The sequence below is a fragment of the Scophthalmus maximus genome, chromosome 19 (genome assembly GCF_022379125.1).
Source record: "Scophthalmus maximus strain ysfricsl-2021 chromosome 19, ASM2237912v1, whole genome shotgun sequence".
Taxonomy (NCBI): Eukaryota; Metazoa; Chordata; class Actinopteri; order Pleuronectiformes; family Scophthalmidae; genus Scophthalmus; species Scophthalmus maximus.
This window is the reverse complement of record NC_061533.1, coordinates 10,570,818-10,587,914: the sequence shown is the minus strand read 5'-3', so window position 1 is coordinate 10,587,914 and position 17,097 is coordinate 10,570,818. Positions and strand designations below refer to the sequence as shown.

The 17,097-nt window shown below is 41.3% G+C and overlaps 1 protein-coding gene across 3 annotated transcripts in view; it reads left to right on the top strand.

The window, feature by feature from the left end:
* Positions 1–17,097, top strand: part of grid2 (glutamate receptor, ionotropic, delta 2) — a 434,177-nt gene that overhangs the window by 240,171 nt on the left and 176,909 nt on the right. For all 3 annotated transcript variants that reach the window (XM_035639568.2, XM_035639565.2, XM_035639566.2), the window contains exon 3: positions 9,750–10,037. In XM_035639568.2, coding sequence (XP_035495461.1) covers positions 9,761–10,037 — 277 coding nt within the window. In that variant the 5' untranslated portion in view covers positions 9,750–9,760. The remainder of the gene's footprint in view (positions 1–9,749; positions 10,038–17,097) is intronic.

The window sequence follows — 17,097 nt, the reverse complement described above, 5'->3', positions numbered from 1 at the left end:
GCACTAGCTGGCATTTTGCGCTGGATAGTTGCCCGGAGGAAAGGGGGCTACAGATCCCTTCACAGTCTCGTGTGCCAGCAGCAGGATTTGGAATTTGATACAAGCAGCCATGGGCAGCTGGATGCATACAAGAACTCTTGTCGGTGCATGTTTGTGTGTTAGTCTGTGTCTGCGCATCCTATCCCAACAGACTCACCCCATTGCTTATGAACGCTTGACAGCTCTATTCCCTCTTTAAAAATGTTAATATTAAGAAATAAAATCAGGGGCATATATGGTGGTGCTGAGGGTAGAGTACATGATGAGTTTGCGTGTCAGATGGCTACATTGTAAACATACCATACGCATATATGTATATATATATATATATATATATCTGTATCAAGGGCTTGAATAATGAAGCACAATATTTTTCATGTTGATATCAGGGTGTATGTGTGACTGAGGAGTCAGGGCACACTGGGAAAATCAGGTTAAATGCTTCCGAGCTGAATTCAGATGAAATAATTTGCAGTTCTCACTACGCGATTGCTGTGTCGTGTTTTGGAGTTTTGCAGTCGTTTGCGAGTTCATACAACATGACTTGCTGGTGACAGGAGGTCACACGAATATGTCTGGTCTCTAAAAAACACAACAAAAACACAGAAATTATCCATGTCCTTGTCCCACCTCCCCTTGCACTTGATTCCCCTTGCAGCCGACTTGTAGATTCCAGTATGCACTCAAAAATCTCAGTATGCATTTTGCAGATTATTTTACACATTCACAAATTTGATTACTGCACACACGGATTGAGATACAGTGACACAACGCTCCAGACACAGACACATATACCTTTGTGTCGCCCCACAGGAGACCGTTCAAATGATTCAAAACGATCCTCCTGCTCTTCTGTGTCGTCCTGCTCACAGATCACACATCGACATCATTCAGAATACTTTATTAATCCCAAAGAGGGCAATTCATCTTTACAGTCTATCACATCATGCACGCTGATTGCCGATCAATCTGGTTGATCGCTAGAAGTCGAGTTGTGTGAACCAGGCATGAGGCAAACAGAACATGCTTTACCGGGAGGTAATCTTTTTAAAATAATTCATCTTCCTTCTCAGTACAATGTATCGCAATGAGAAGAAGAAAAAAGCTGCTTAAATTATTCAATTAATTAACTTCCATTAATCACTCTAACCTTCCATTACATGCACTCCAAATGCTCTCTATTGTTTCCCACTCTGTTCCCACCTCTGTCAGTGAGGGAGCAGACACTTTCTTTCTCATTGAAGTAAATCTGATAGAGTCATGTATCATTACGGAGTTCCCCACAGTCTCTCCATAATTCATCCATCTCTCGTTCCCTCCCTCCTTTCATTGCCTTCACCCTCTTCCTCTCACCCTGCCTGCTGATTTGCATTTGTCTGCAGTTGTCTCCACGGGCCCTGATCGTTCGTTCCTTCCAGAGTTTTGCTGCAATACATTGATTAAAAAAGAATTATCTCTTTCTCTCACTCCAGTCTTTATGCTTTCTTTCTGAAATGCATATATCCCTGACATGCTTTCGATGATTTTTTTTATTTTTTATTCATCTGATCCCTTGCCATTCATCACTCAACTCCTCAATTTCTTCTGCTCTCTCTTCCAAATCTCTGTATGCAGATACAGCTAATAAAGTTGTTTCCTCACTCATCATGCTGCTGTCTCAGACGCACAGAAGTGCACCAAAGCATAGGGAAAATGTTCCAATGGTAAATGGTGTAAACACCTCCAAATACTAAATACACTAAATATATGAATTTAATGTGTTACTTTAACATGACCAGAGCGGTCTCTGCTATACCACGCAGGCACTCATTCAGCCACTCAGAAATTACATGTTGAGCTAATGTTGTGTTCCTCACAGTCCATCACTGGGTCAGTTAGTTACAAGTAAACCACCTCAGGCCAATCACTGGAGTGTTTGCAGTGAGTGACTGCAGTCATTGAGATGCAATTTTTTGGTCAAAATTTGATCGCGGGGAGATGAATATAGTGCACTGATTATTCATAGTCACTTCAGACATAGCCAATTTGATCATGACGGACCATCAGCTCGGTAGTCTTTATCAGGAGTGAAAACAGCTGAGAACCAGTGAAATTGTACTCATTTGTTTCCAAAATAATTGGCTCACTGCCACATATCTCTCTCTAATAACACGTCTCACTTTGCGACACTGACAGGTTGAAACAGGCTGACACATTGGAAAATAGAAACGCAAGCACCCCACATGCACGCACACACACACACATACACACACACACACACACACACACACACCTGTGTGCATTTGAGTGTTGAGATACCAAGTGGGAAAATATGACATCTGCCGTGTACACAGGCAGTGAAAACAGAGACACACTGAGCCATTAGCAGTGAACAGCAACAATCCATTTTCTAAATATGATTAAAGCATTGACAAATGGGTCATTACCCCAGCTGAGAAAGAGAAAGGAGAGAAAACAGAGATAGAAAGAGAGAAAGAGGGGTAGGCAACAGTCAGTTTGTATGTTCACGAGTGTCCGTGTATCTTTTTGCAAAGATTTTGTCGTCATTTGAATGTTATACAAGGCCAGAAATCCCATAGTTGAGGAGAGTAAAATGGACATGCTGTAAGAAGTTTAAGTGTTGAGAACGAGGGAGGGGTGAAAGGGAAGGCCGTAGATCTGTCCAGGGGAAGTAATAGCAGTAACAGCCCCAAGGCTGTAAACATAAAAGAAGTGTGGATTCTCCCCAGAGACAAATTAATCTCATTGACCTTACAATGGATGAAGCTCGGACACAAAGATATATACGTCAGGTCTCTTTGAATGGATTGATGGTGGATAGAGGGAGGAATAACCAAAGGAGACCGGGAAACGAGAAATGATAGGGAAAAAATGGATAAGCTGTTGCACAGTGAGCCACTGTAGGAGATGCCAGACCTTTCACTCTGATAATAGGGTACTTTATTTTGATTCTGTATCTCCTTTCTGTTCGATAAAAATCTGTGACCCACGAGAAAGCCTTTATTCATTTGTAGCTACTGCTAACACGAGCCACTGATAATTTAACACGACAAGGAAGATAGCAGGTGCAGAACTGAGGGGAAAAAGCATTGCAGAAAAAGAAAAAGAAACTGCTGACAATCTGCAGAACACGGAGAGTGGGTTGATGTTATCAATATCAGAAGGACGTGATATTGAAAGTGGGCTAGCACTTTCAATATCATGAAGGCAATAGAGTTTCTTTGACATCTACACAGAACAGGAGTAAGAAGTCAATGCTTTTTTTTTCTTAGTACACAATGCACAGCAGACTTGTATGTACAATGAGATCAGTATGCAAAACTGTTTCCATGTCAGATTTTGTATTGACAGGATTTTAGACTTGGTTTGAAAAGTCTGGTGAACATGGAATGGATACTTGAATGCAGTGCTTCAACATTTAATGCTAAAATTAGACATCATTGATCTTTGGCGGGTGACTAGCTATCACCTTAATCAACATATGTAATGAAGAGTTAACCATGTAACTGAATACCTAACTAAACAACATTATAGAATAAAGTAAAAAGAGTAGTTAATCACACATACTGTAACTGTGGTAATTTTGTTTGTGGAAGAGATGGATGGATTAATAATAATGATGGTGATAATAATAATAATAAACACATTTTATTTATTTAGTTGCACCTTTCAAGACACCAGAGGACACTTTCCTGATCCAAGAAGACTCTCGGTCAATAAAAACAAGATAGAAAAACAGAAGCAACAATAAACTATACAGATATAAATGAAACATGAAAGGATGAAATAAAATTGTAGCCTCCATGTATTGGCTGCAAAGGCCAATCTAAAGGTGAACTATTAATAATGTCTCTAAAGGCTTAAAGCAAAGGACAAGGGGAGGAGTTATTACAATGCAAAGTGAAGTGCAGAATTTTATGAAAATAATGATGTCGTCACTTAAAGGAAGAAGTGCACACACAACCTTATAATTGGATTTAACAAAATATGTGATGGATCGATGGAGGGATGGAAGTAAACTGAGCTGGCCAACAATGATACTGTACATGCACCAATCTCAGATATTGGAGTAACGAATTTAGTTGAGTCAGGATGGGTGGCAAAGGAAGGGGGAGATCAGTGAGGGGTGGAGAAGAGACTGTAGGAAGGAGAGCAGTATGGGATAAGAGGCCCTTATCTGTCATGCTCGACAACTCCAAAAGCTAAAAAATAGGAAAAAAATGCACTGTTGAATCATGTTGAATAGAGGGAGGTGGTGGAGAGAAGGGATACAGAAGAGGATGAGGCAGACATATTAGATGGGCAGAAGAAAGAATGAAAAAAACGAGAGATGGGGCTTAGAAATAAGGGGGTGAAGGGGGCATTCATCTGGCGAGCATGATAACGGTGAGCGCAGCAACTGGATAAATATAGTGGTAAAGGGTATGGAATTGAGGAGCAGTTGGAGGTAATGATGAGAGGAGGCACAGATGGAGTTACAGAGAAAACCAAAAAAAAAAAAAAGAGGCTGGATGAAAGAGAGGATGTTTACATCTCCAGGGCACAAAGAGTAGAGCAAGCTGGGAAGAGATGATGTTAAATGTGACAAGATGAAGGGACCAAAGGGGATCCATTAAATGTTAATGAACGTGGGGTATGTGTGTGTGTGTATATGTGTGTATATATGTGTGTGTGTGGGGCGGGGGGGGGGTGAGTACAGCTTGTGTTTGTCAGAAATCATTGGTCTGGTACATTCAACAACAGGAAGTGCCAGCAGTCAGAGAACTTGGAGTGATACATTTTTAGCGAATCAAAGTCAAAAGGGGCATCTTGTCTCTTGCTCTTTCTACCCCCCTGACCACATTAATAGACAGACACATGCGCACACACACAGACCCACACACACACACACACACACACACACAGAGGCCTACTGCATATACAGCAGAGAACATTTTCCAGCCTGCCAGCTGTGTGAGTAAGCGTCTCTCTGCCACTCAGTGCTTTGCCGTGCATGGCACAATGCATGGCAGCGGTCTGGAGCTGTGTATCTAGAGCGTTACATGAAACAATACACAGACACAAGTAGGTCATCCACACAAAACACGCGCTAGATATGAAGATACCCTCAGCAATGACAGTGCTGCGGATGCAGGCCAGCACTTCCTCTCTTTCTGTCAGTGAAATTTCCCGATAAAGCCAAACACCTCGATTATGAGTACGCACTCATTTTACAGCCGGCAGATGGTCCCACGCTTTTCATTCAGCTTCATATTAGAGAGTATTTCTGTCATGTTGAAAACGTAAGCAAAGCCATAACCAGAACACAAAATTTGTAGCTGGTATATCCTCACTCATCCAATCGGGCTTGGAGGAGCAGAGTCAGCAGTGGGGGGGTTGGGTAGTGCACAATTTGAACACAGCATGCTGCTGTTTTTAACAATTAACTAAGAACACCTTGACTAAGCCATTAATATAATCGCATCAATCTAATACTTTTTAAATCTTAATCCTGAATGGTCACATCGAATTGCAAAATTTTAGCAGAAACTGCTGAAAAATGAAAGTTGTATGTCACTGTGTATTCAAAATAAATGTCCTTTTGACTAGTACTAGCCGAGTGATAGTTTAAGGGACATTAAATCACACATTCAAGCTAAAGGGGGCATTTCATACTATCTCTGTGTTTAACTAAATTCACAGGAGTGTTAAAAGTGTTGTCAAAGTCTCTTATTTCTTCTGACTCTCTCAAGAAATGTCCTACACCTACTCGCATGCGGACACTCTTTGGTTTTCTTCAGGTATTGATTTCCTTCCTTCCATTTGTCTTTCCTCTATTTTTACATCCTCACTCACCGGTGCCGCGAAAAGCGGACGACTATGTATCACAATGATAAAGTGTGTTTGGTTTATTTGAGCGTGTGGTGGGAAGAGAGCTTCTTGCGGAGACACAGACAGAGAGGAGAATCAGTCACACCTGGTTGCAGGTGAGGCGCTCGCAGTCCATTTATTGTGACAGGGCCGAGAAGCTGGAGAGAGAGCTCAATAACATGCTCTGTTGCAGACGACACATGTACAATGGACACTGACACACGGGACACGCATCCAGACTGTGTGCGAGACCCGCGTGTGCGAGACCCGCGTGAGCGAGCGCTTCAGTACACTTTGGAAATCTGGAGAAGGAGTTGATTCATCTAATTTTGCAAGTGAGTCTTGCAGGATCAAATCAAGCTTTTGATTTTGAAAAATAGTAACCATGTAAAAGTCTGGGATAAAGGTATATTACCACATGTACTGCATGGCCAGCAATAAATAAGGATGATTTATCATGAGTCAGTGTACTGCTCTTGTACAGGACGTGTGTGTGTGTGTGTGTGTGTGTGTGTGCGTGTGCGTGTGCGTGTGTGTGTGTGTGTGTGTGTGTGTGTGTGTGTGTGTGTGTGTGTACTCATGTGTGGGCTGGCATTGACGGTGGTGGTGGTTTGTGAGTGTTTTTTAGTGGGTGGTTACGGTTCAGGATGAAAGTTGAAAGATTCCAAATGGCTACATTCTGTATTTGTTCGCACTCCCACACAGTTTTATCTCGCTCGCCCTCTCCGAAATCAAAACTTCTTCATGTGTTCAAAGTGGAGTCATTGTACAGAGCCCCCCACTCATTTGAGCGTAAGCAGGGTCTAAGAGGAAACATCATCCATCTGTGCAGCCTTACATTCAACTTATAGTCACTCAGGCTCGACTCTTATTTTTTAGACATACACTTCTAAAACCTTTCAAAGCGTCAGCAATGTGCGTTTTTGCCAGGTGCTGTCAAATCCTCCAAAGTGACACACTCACGCAGCATTTTCCTGCGCCAGCACTTTCTCATTTTTGCCCTCCCTTAACTTTTGACTACTTCAGAGCGATGTAAAATTAGGCTGGGTTAACACAACGGGCCCTTTAAGTCATTAGCCAAGAGTATTAATGAGCCTACTGCTTAGGAGCCCCCTGCGGACTGGAGAGTGTGTGATGTAGAGGGGATGAGGGCACTAATTCTCCAAAGTGCCCTTATAAGTAGAGGATTAGCAAAGCCTTCCATTAGCCAAAGCCTTATGATGCTAAGCTAATGTGCAATAGCTAGACAAGAGCGTGGCAGCCAAAGCGTTAGTTAGCATGACCGCTACGGAGTCTGGATAATGTAGCTTATGATACATGGGCGGCTTATTCAGCTCAATTATTTTGAGTAATGCAGACTCACATACGCGGGCATTAAATGTGTCCATGCCTAATGCACACATGAATTTATCCGCAGGTGTATCTTCTGACACTTAAAGGGATTCATGTGCTCAAATATTAAGGTGGCAGTCGATTGAAGATAAAGCCTGGGCTCATTGGTTTAAGAATAATGGCCATGACTAAGCACTACGCTGACACTTAGTCAAGTTTAATCATATATTGTTACACTTAAATTAATTCCTCAAACGTGGACTTGCACAATGGATTGTCAGATTGATACTGCTTTGGCTCATGCTCATTAATCATCTGCATCAATGCTTTTGGAAATGGTTGCCTGAAATAACTCTTTAGTTTATTTTTTGTAAAAAAGTAAAATCATTCCTATCAAACTTTTGCCAGTTAATAATAGACAGTTATATATGTATATCTATTGTCTTCGAATTAGATTCATGTCACTGATCTGAGTGATAACAGCAACCAATTTACTGTGACCGTTTGGGCGGACCAGCTCCAGAATAGCTTTAAACTTGTGCATTTTTTCCTTTTTGTGTACTTATGTACACTGTTAAAGACAAGTATAGTGTCACACTAAATTGGTTTTAGGGTTGCTTTGAAAACTTTATGTAGCCGTCCAAATTGAATTATTGAATTAGACTTGGGCTATGTTTAACAACAGTCAAACAGCAAAAGCAAAGAACCAGACATCACACTGTGCATCAATAATACATAGACACACACATGCTTGTGTCAGGATTTGTCATGATTTGAGAATTAGGCCTCACAAATCTTTGAAATCCAACTTTTTCCCTGTGAAAAAAAGTTAACATGGGAGACAATGGCATATTGTATAGCTCTCATACTTACATGCACACATACAATGTTTTATTCTACTTTTCTAAGCACCATTAATCTCCTCTGGCCTTAATTTCTTAGGATATCTGCCTTCATTTGTGTCGTGTCAACAGACTGCTCTCTGTGGCATTATACAGGCTGTTTGCCGTCGTATATTGCCATTCCATCACTTGTGTGTTTGTGTGCACAGTACTGTCTTTTGGTTCCACCACGTTTCGTGTGACAGGGTTTTAGTCTTCTAGAAGTGAAACAAATACCTTAGTGTGGGGGCTGTTATGAAGGACGCAGTGAGGAGAAACATGGGAGAAGAAGTTGAAGTGAGGATGAGGATGGATGAGGGATTAAAAAAGAGGGAATGGGGGCATGAACATGAGGGAAAAGGGTAGGTGGCCATCTGGGCAAAAGCATCGGAACATCTGAGTGTGGGAGGCAAATAAGTGTGGAAAAAGTGAAAATAATAAAGCAACGATGAATCAAAAAATGTCTGGAGTAAGGGAAGGAGAGAGAAGAGATGGATGCTTGTGTTGCCATGAGGGTAAACAAAGGATGAGGGAGAAAACGTTTGGTGTAACTAAAGACGGTGGGAGGAATTTGAAAGGTGCTGAAGAAGGTATGTTAGAAGGAGGTGGACAAAGAAAAGAAAGGCAAATAACTCCAAACTGACGACAGTGCCCAACAGTCTGTGGAGCTGTTAGGCAAATAAAATGAAAATCCCTGAGAGTGTGGCTCTGAAGTGATTGGGGCTGAAAGGTAAGCGCTCAGGGGGGTTGTTCTGGTCGAGAGGGGAGATAACGGGGGAGAGGCTGGAGAGGGTAGGAGGTAGAGGTGTTTTTGACACTACTACAGGCCCGGGAAGGATGAAAAGTGGAACAGGAGGTGAAATAAGCTCAGATAGTGTCTCCGAGCTGAGGAGCATTTAGGCGGCAGAGCAGAAACAACTAGGGGAATGTTGATATCCTCTGTAGCAAATGGGGAATATTTTACAACAGGGCTTTATATCACAATTTTGGGTGCACTTTTTTTATGGGAGCATATTGTTATTGTCTGCTATACAAGCCTGCCTTATATTGTATTATTGAAGGACAGTAGCCTGAAGGTAAGCTAATAGTGGGGACATTCATATGAGTATGTTAGACTTCAGGCTTAAGACTTGACTAAACTTTGATTCAATAGCTTGCTGTCAGTGGCTGGTTGCATTTGCAAACCACTGTTATTTAAATGTAGTTTCGTTGTGTCCATTGATTAAAAAGTATACTATACATACTCATTCTGCTGCCATATATCTTTTCCTACTGTGTTTGCATATCCCTCTTTTTTCCGTGTTACCACAGAGCAGGTTGTGTGTGACTCAAACAGCTTTGGTTCTCAAACTAACTTTGCCACACATGTGGAGGCAAGAAAACAAAATCCCTGCAGTTGGTGCTGCAGTGTGGTGACCTGTAAAGTCTGAATTGTTCACTTTGCGGCTCTCTTAGCACAATTAATTACTGGGATCAGAAATATGACTTGGTATTGCTCACAGTTGTAACAGATTTTTTTTTTTTACCTCCAGTGCTTCTTGACATAAAATGAATAGTAAATGAATTCCCTTTTTATGCTTTGAAAAATAACACTTTCTTCTTCTGTTTTCTTCTTCTTCCTTCTCCTTCTTTCTCTCCTCCACCCAGCCTGTGAGCTGATGAACCGCGGCATCCTGGCCCTGGTCAGTTCAATCGGCTGCATGTCAGCGGGCAGCCTTCAGACTCTGGCCAATGCCATGCACATCCCCCACCTCTTTATCCAGCGTTCCCCAGCAGGAACTCCCCGCTCCGTCTGCCAGCCCACCAGTCGCATCCCAGGATCCGATGACTACACCCTAATGGTCCGCCCACCTGTCTATCTCAATGATGTGATCATGACAGTCGTGTCTGAGTATAGCTGGCAGAAGTTCATCCTCTTCTATGATTCTGATTTTGGTAAGGAAACGCCCAAGAAATATCTTGGTGATACCAGTTCATTAATTCAAAATATAGACCTCATGCAACGTCGGTGTCATTACATCAATGGTTTTCCAGCATGGTAGGGCTCCAGAGAGCAAACAGACCCAATTAGTTTAGTTAAAAAAAACTTTTCTCTTTTTTTGTTCTTTGTCTGGCAAATGAACACGGAAAGCAGGCATATACATGCCCATGCATCTTCATATGCACAGAAACAGTTAAACAGGCACACAGGCATATGCATCTTTCTACATCTTTATGCTGGTGGCACATCAGTCTGCCTGAGTGTGTGTACGCTGTCTCTTTTTACCCTCCTTCTGTGTCTCTCTCTGTCTCTTCGCCCCCTCTCTTTCCAGTCTATTAACTCGAGCATTACATTAGAAACATTCTATGTCCTTTTTACAAAGTGCCACTCTGTTCCTTTAGTCTCTTAAACTCTTTCTGCAGAAATATTGTTTGCTGTTTTCAGAGTGTGTGTACACGTGTATTCAAATGTGCAGCTGTGTTTTATACATGCGATTTGTCCGTGTTGAACACTCCTTTTTGTCCCCCATCTACATCACCTTAACCTCATCATATCGTGTTACACAGCTGCCCCTGTCCTTGAAAGTGGTGTCACAAACTTCATCAGACTCACACACACGCGCCCTGTTCACACCATTATTCTTTTAAGAACCGGAGTATTGGTCTGGTTTATACTGCACATCCCCAGATTGAACCGCTGCCGCTATACGATAAGGACTTTGCCGTTTTTGCCCCCCTATATGCGTAAAAAGTTAATTTAACTCTTAGTCATGCAGAGGAGAACACTGCTGGTGTGCTGCTCCTAATGAGCTGAAACATCAAAGCCTGTTGCATTTTGGATGACACCGCTGTGAGAGATGACAAAACAGTGTCAGTGTTTTGATCAAACCATCCACTACATTTACCGCTTATCCTTTGAGGGTCACGGGGGGCTTGAGCCAATCCCGGCTTACATTGGGGGAGAGGCGGGGTACACCCTGGACAGGTACAGCATTTTGGTAGCTAATGGTAAAAACACAAGCTGTGACATTACTCATTGGCGGATGGATGGAAATTTAACACACCTTTTGGTTTAAGCAAATTGAAAGCATTGTAATAAATTTCGGACTTGAGTAATTCAGTGTTGAATTACTCCATATAGCAATAGAGGGGCTCAATTGCACTGAGTGGAGTCTATTAACACAATTAATGTGTTGTATGCATTGATTTCCAGAGTGATCTCTGTAGTGGAGCTGTTTTGCAAGGCATTTTGCAGGCTCAAGCTCAATCTTCTAAGGCGTTAAAGCATTTAATCAGTGGATTGAATATGTCATGTGAAAGTACTAACTACTGAGCTCTATCATGCAGTTTATATTGGATGGATATTGAATAGTGGCTTATGTTGCCATCCTGGTAATGTCCGTCCCACACTGCAGACGTCAGCACAGTAAATGCCATAATTAAATCAATGCTGGGCAACACTTGGAAAGATCATTTTCCTCCAATCTGTGTAATAATTGGCCGGTACGTGTGCCAAGTACTAGTCTCACTAGTATCTGTGTCTGTGTCTGTTACACATGGAGTACTTTTCAATAACAAGCCCGGGGCAACAAAGTAGTATCAGTGTATAAAAAAAAATTATTAGGAAACATCAAGGAAAACGTATAAAGGAATCTCGTCACAGAGAGTTCTTTGTGTCAAGAAGAGGTGCCATGCTGAAACTAGATCTGAAAAGACTGCTCCCTGTTGATAGGTTATTACCACATGGATATATATATATATATGTATGTGTGTTTGGGTGTGTTTGTGTGTAATGTACTTGACTGCATTTTTTTCCTTTGTCAAAGCCTTTTTCAGTTCACAGAAATCTGCAGCATTTGGTTCTAGGTTATTTTTCTTTTGCACCAAAGTTCTGCAATACTGTAAAAGCCTCCATTACACACTTCTTAAAAGTTGCGTTACAATGACCAACAAATAAATTCATGCCTGTTGCCGTAACCTTACCCTTACCCTAACCTCGACTGAAAGTAACAACACAACGTTTTCCACCCAGAGAGACAATCTTCAATGAACTGGTTAAATGCAGAATTTGTACCCAAATGTGGTGTAGGTCACACATAGAAGACCCTGCTCACTGCAACTCCACATTTCAATACACACATGCATGCGCACAAACACACACAGACAGTGTTCTTACCCCCACTTAAATCCCTCTATCCCCTCTGTGCTCTGTGACCACTCATTCTGCGCATGGATCCTCTGGGTTTTGGCAGTGCTGTTCTCTCAGCCACAGAAGGCCCTTTAAAGATATCGCCATCGTTCCCTAATGGCCTAAACCCTCCGTTCAAGGAGACAAGGGAGAAATAAAAGTGTGCACGAGAGAGAGAGAGAGAGAGAGGTAGAGCAAAAGAGAGATGGCCTTTTAAGATGATAGCAATGTTCCCAAAAGGCGTTTCCTCTGCACAAGGAGAGTCCTTTAGAGAACAGACAGCCGAGTGTGTCCTCTCAAATGAAGCTACGGTGCAACTGTACCAATCCCTATTTTCAGCTCTACTGGTGCGTTCCGTACACTGAGAACACATGTTTTCACTCTATTATCCCTCTCTCTCCCTTTTCCTCTCATCATTGTTCATCTTTCATTTTTCTCTTTCTATGTCTGACCCGCCGCTCTGTTCTTGCCCTCAATTCCTTTCCGTCTTCCCTCAGGTGTCTTGAAATGTAAAAACCTGATAAAAACACGAGTGACACATTGCTGTTGTTGAGCGAATGTGAGAAGTACCACTTACTGGTAATAACACCGTTGGCATTTAGATGATTTGTTTTGTTTTGCTTTTAGCCAATAAGAGGGGCCTGAGACAAAATGTTCAAAGGTTATGTCGCTGAAGTAAAAAGCATATTTAAAGTGTGGTGTCTGCGAGGAGGCTGGTCTTTTTATTAGGTGAAAGTGCTCATGTTTTGGACAGAGATGCTTTGCTTAATAAAAGTGAAAGCGCATGAAGATGATAAAAGGCCTTAAATATAGTCAGAGATAAACATTATGAAGTAAATCAAAAGTTCTACAAATACAAAACTGTCGGCTTTACGGCAACAGTTTTTTGGGGGGGTTTGGTTTTTGGATTTAGCTCATAAAAGACAACATAACTGTTTCCGGACATAAACTACAGTAAATGTCTAAAGTCTGAGTTTACATATAAAGAATGGAGGAGGGCGACTCGCTTGCTGTGACTCTTCCTGAGATTTTCCTGCTCTATTCTCAGTGTCCGTGTATGGGCTCAAAAAAAGTACTAGGGGGCTGGAAGATAAGTTGCATTTCATGTTAGGAGCTACATTTGCATTCTCACTCACAGCCCCTACGGAAATTTTCAGGAAGATGTGTGGACTCCAGTGCATGTCTGAAGCAGCTTGTGTGAAACACAATGGAAGTGTAGATTAAAGGGACACCTCGCTAAATGGCTGATTTCCAATAACTGCAAACTGAGTGTACTGTATGTTCTAAGTCTATAGTTAAAAAGATTTCTATATGTTGACTTTAAAAATCAATATTGTAAATCTGTGCCTATCTTTAAGAGGAAACCAATTATACTGTGCCAAGTGTGTCATAATGCAGCCCATAGATGCTGCAGTTTCTTGGCTCTGTGCCATGTGCTAAAAGTCCTGTGGTTTGGGGTTCAGGCTGTAACCAATGTCTGTGGTCATTAAACAAGGTTCGCTCACCTCAAATAATGCTGCCTAATGAAGCGCGTTTATAGTTTTAAAACAAAATGTCACACCTGGAAATCTACCTCTCTCCTATATCTGTAAACTTCCTCTTAACAATTTGCTCATCAGTGAGTGATGAGAGTACAACCAGTGGAAAATTACATTTTTTTACTTTTCTACTCATCTCATGGGTTCATACAAAGAAGAACAGTCTGTCTCACATCGTGTCTGTTGATGTTATCACATCATGTCACATCACCTTGTGGCATCTGCTCCTTTGTTGAAGTGAACAAAGAAAAAATACTTGACTTGGCGGGTGGGGATTATTTAATGAGCAGAGAAAGAAAAGGGACAAGGTATGGAAAGGCTTTGGTCACGGCACAAAAAATAACAAGTGATATTTTTGTGGTAAAGAAGAGATGGATCTAAAATATGATTATGTTATATGGAGACCCGTTAAAGTGCAACGAGAACAGATCCCAGAAAAAAAGTTTTCACTTCAAGAAGACCAGTGGTGGAAAAAGTAATCAGATTATTTAATGAGGAAATAGTACCAATAAAGCAGCATAACAATACTCAATTCACAATACCCTACTTAAATAACAAAATTAAAAAAAACATATAAATAATATTACTGTGTTTGGTCCTGCGGATTGATATATTATTATATAACATCATTAGACACTGGTGCTGTGGACACTGTGATTACCTTTTGTAGTTGCAGGAAGTTGAGTACAAGTTATATACAGGGATGCCAAAGCTGAGGGGTTGTGAGATGATGAATGGGAGAGAAAAGAAGAAAAGACAAGGCTCTGATGTAAAAATTATTTTTATTCTGGTGCAATATCTGAAGTTTACTTTCCCACACAGACACTATTGTGTGAGGATATGACTAATGACACAAACAGAACAGAGGAATTTTGTTGGATGGGTGAAGGGGAGAAGGAAATTAGGATTCATGATTTAAACCTCACATATTCAGAAGCCTTTACCTGGATGTTTGTTTCGACTGTTGGAATACCAAATTCTGCAGGAGCTTGCTAATCCAATCATTCTAGTTTCACCATCCATAGTCTCCCACTCAAAACGTTGAGTTATACTGTACACGTCGCCAAGCTCACTTCCTTGCTTCTGGTTGTGAAGACGCAGAAATGTGCGACAGGAACATGCCACATTAACCAGCAAAATGTACAGCTAAAATCCATGCAAAGAAATCCCCTGAATTGGTTTGCACTGTGTGCAACGTTGTGGTGAAGACATGCAGACATACAAACAGAAGTTATAAAGTGGCCCCTTTGTACCACAAAACACATCTGAAAATCACTAAACAGCTGTTACAGTATATGCAGAACTGCTTTCTATGCCGACATAATCGAGATGGGTTGAATTAAATATGCATGGCTAATAGTAATGTTAGTGTAGTCTACAATGGTAAGTGCTGCACACCTAAAAGGTGCCAGGCCTTTCATAGAGTGTTGGTTTTTTAAGCGTTAAGCTCTCTGTGGGGACTCTTTCTGAAGCCTGGGGCTTTGAGAAAAAAAAGGAGTGAAAGAGAGAAAGAGAAGGACAAAAATAACTTGAGATTGGTGAATGAGGAAATGTACTTGAATACATTATTTAGAAACCGATTGGCAGTCGTCAGAGGACTGGTGATCCTATAGGGCCTGCAGCATTTTATTTCCTTTACGAAGATAAACTTGACAGATTTAGGTTCCAATTCCAAGGGCTGGCTACTCAAACATTTTCAGCCACGACTTCAACTGAAATATGAATTCTCTTGGTCCAGACTTGAGAAACCGTCCCGCATTCAATTTGGAGGCTCAATCCATATTTCAGGAACCACTGCCTTTGAGCCATACAACAATGAAATGCCTGGGGCAGGGTTAAGGATAGCCAGAGGAACAGACCGAGCGGAAAGACAAAGCAAAGAGATAAGGATGTTGGGCTACCATCAGAACAAGATGGAGATAGATGTATGACAGTAGCACAAAAATAAATTGTGTTTTTTTTCCTTTACTTAACGCTTTCCTGCAATTGCATTTAGTTGTGACCATGTTAAATTGATAAAATATAAATTTTAAGTGGGTGCACCGTATGTTACAGATAGATAGAAGTTGGGATTGCTGTTATGACTGCAACTCCTTGAAAAAATAAGTTTTTGGTCTTTACATGAACTGCAAAAAATGTAACTCTAGATTGTGTTTTTAGCCGAAATGTATTACTACTTGTGCTAAAGTGAGGAAAAAAAAAAAAAAAATCAAGGATTGCTACCGGAATAGTACACTGCCATGTACTACAATCTTTTGAATTTGCATTTTTACTTTTATTTGCTCCCCTCTTCAGCCTTGATGCCGTTTTATCTTTCTGTGTTCTCAGGAGCTCCAGGAGCCCATCATTTTTTCTCTGTAGAAGATATTTATTGGCCTGGGCATTGTCTTGATGAGCCATTATATTTTCCTCTATGACTTCTAAAAACAAATCACTTAAAACAATATTTTATTGTCAACAACTAAAAGAAGACAAAATAATAATTGACCTTTGTTAAACTTGGTCAAGGTAAGAGACAAAGTCATGTTCGAGTCATATGTCTGTTTCAGAGATAAAAGAAACTAGCACTGACTGGTGGTTGGATGCAAACACCAGCCTCCTGCGTGGAATTGACGGACCTCACACATGAAACTGAGTCTGCTCTCAGAGTGGAATAACCCCTTGGATTCAACACACACCAAACTGGGCAAACTGAGGGGATGTTTCAGGTGGATAGCCAAGGGAAGAGGGAAAGATGAGGGGAAAGCAAGCAGGGGAGGAAGAAGTGGCGATTTTCTCAACTGAGATGCAGTACAGCGGAGCTGGTTGGTACATGCAGGTGAAATTCCTCCGTGCTGTTGGCTGCTACACTACATTAACTCTAGCTTTCGCTTTGAGCCAGGGACTTGGAGGACAGATGGGATGGAAGGAGAAGAAGGGAAGCCTGACGAATGGGGGAAAGAGACACACAGAGACCCTGACAATACAGACCTCAAATCAGTTTCATGAGAAATACAATACAATTTTTGCGTGCCACATTCAATATTAACACCCCCAATGGAAACATGGATTGAGGAGCTCTATGCTCAAAAAAAGTAACATATCATTACATCTCCATGCTCTTTATTATGAATGGCAAAAAGAAGAACGATGCAAAATACTTTACTATTATCACCATGGTACACAGTACGGATGCAATTGGAAAACATGGCATCTGGTCTACTGGTCCAATTAAGTTTATATGTGAGGTGACATAAGCCGGGTTATGACCAAAAGTACCCAGAATATTTTTTCAAGGAGACCATTGTTT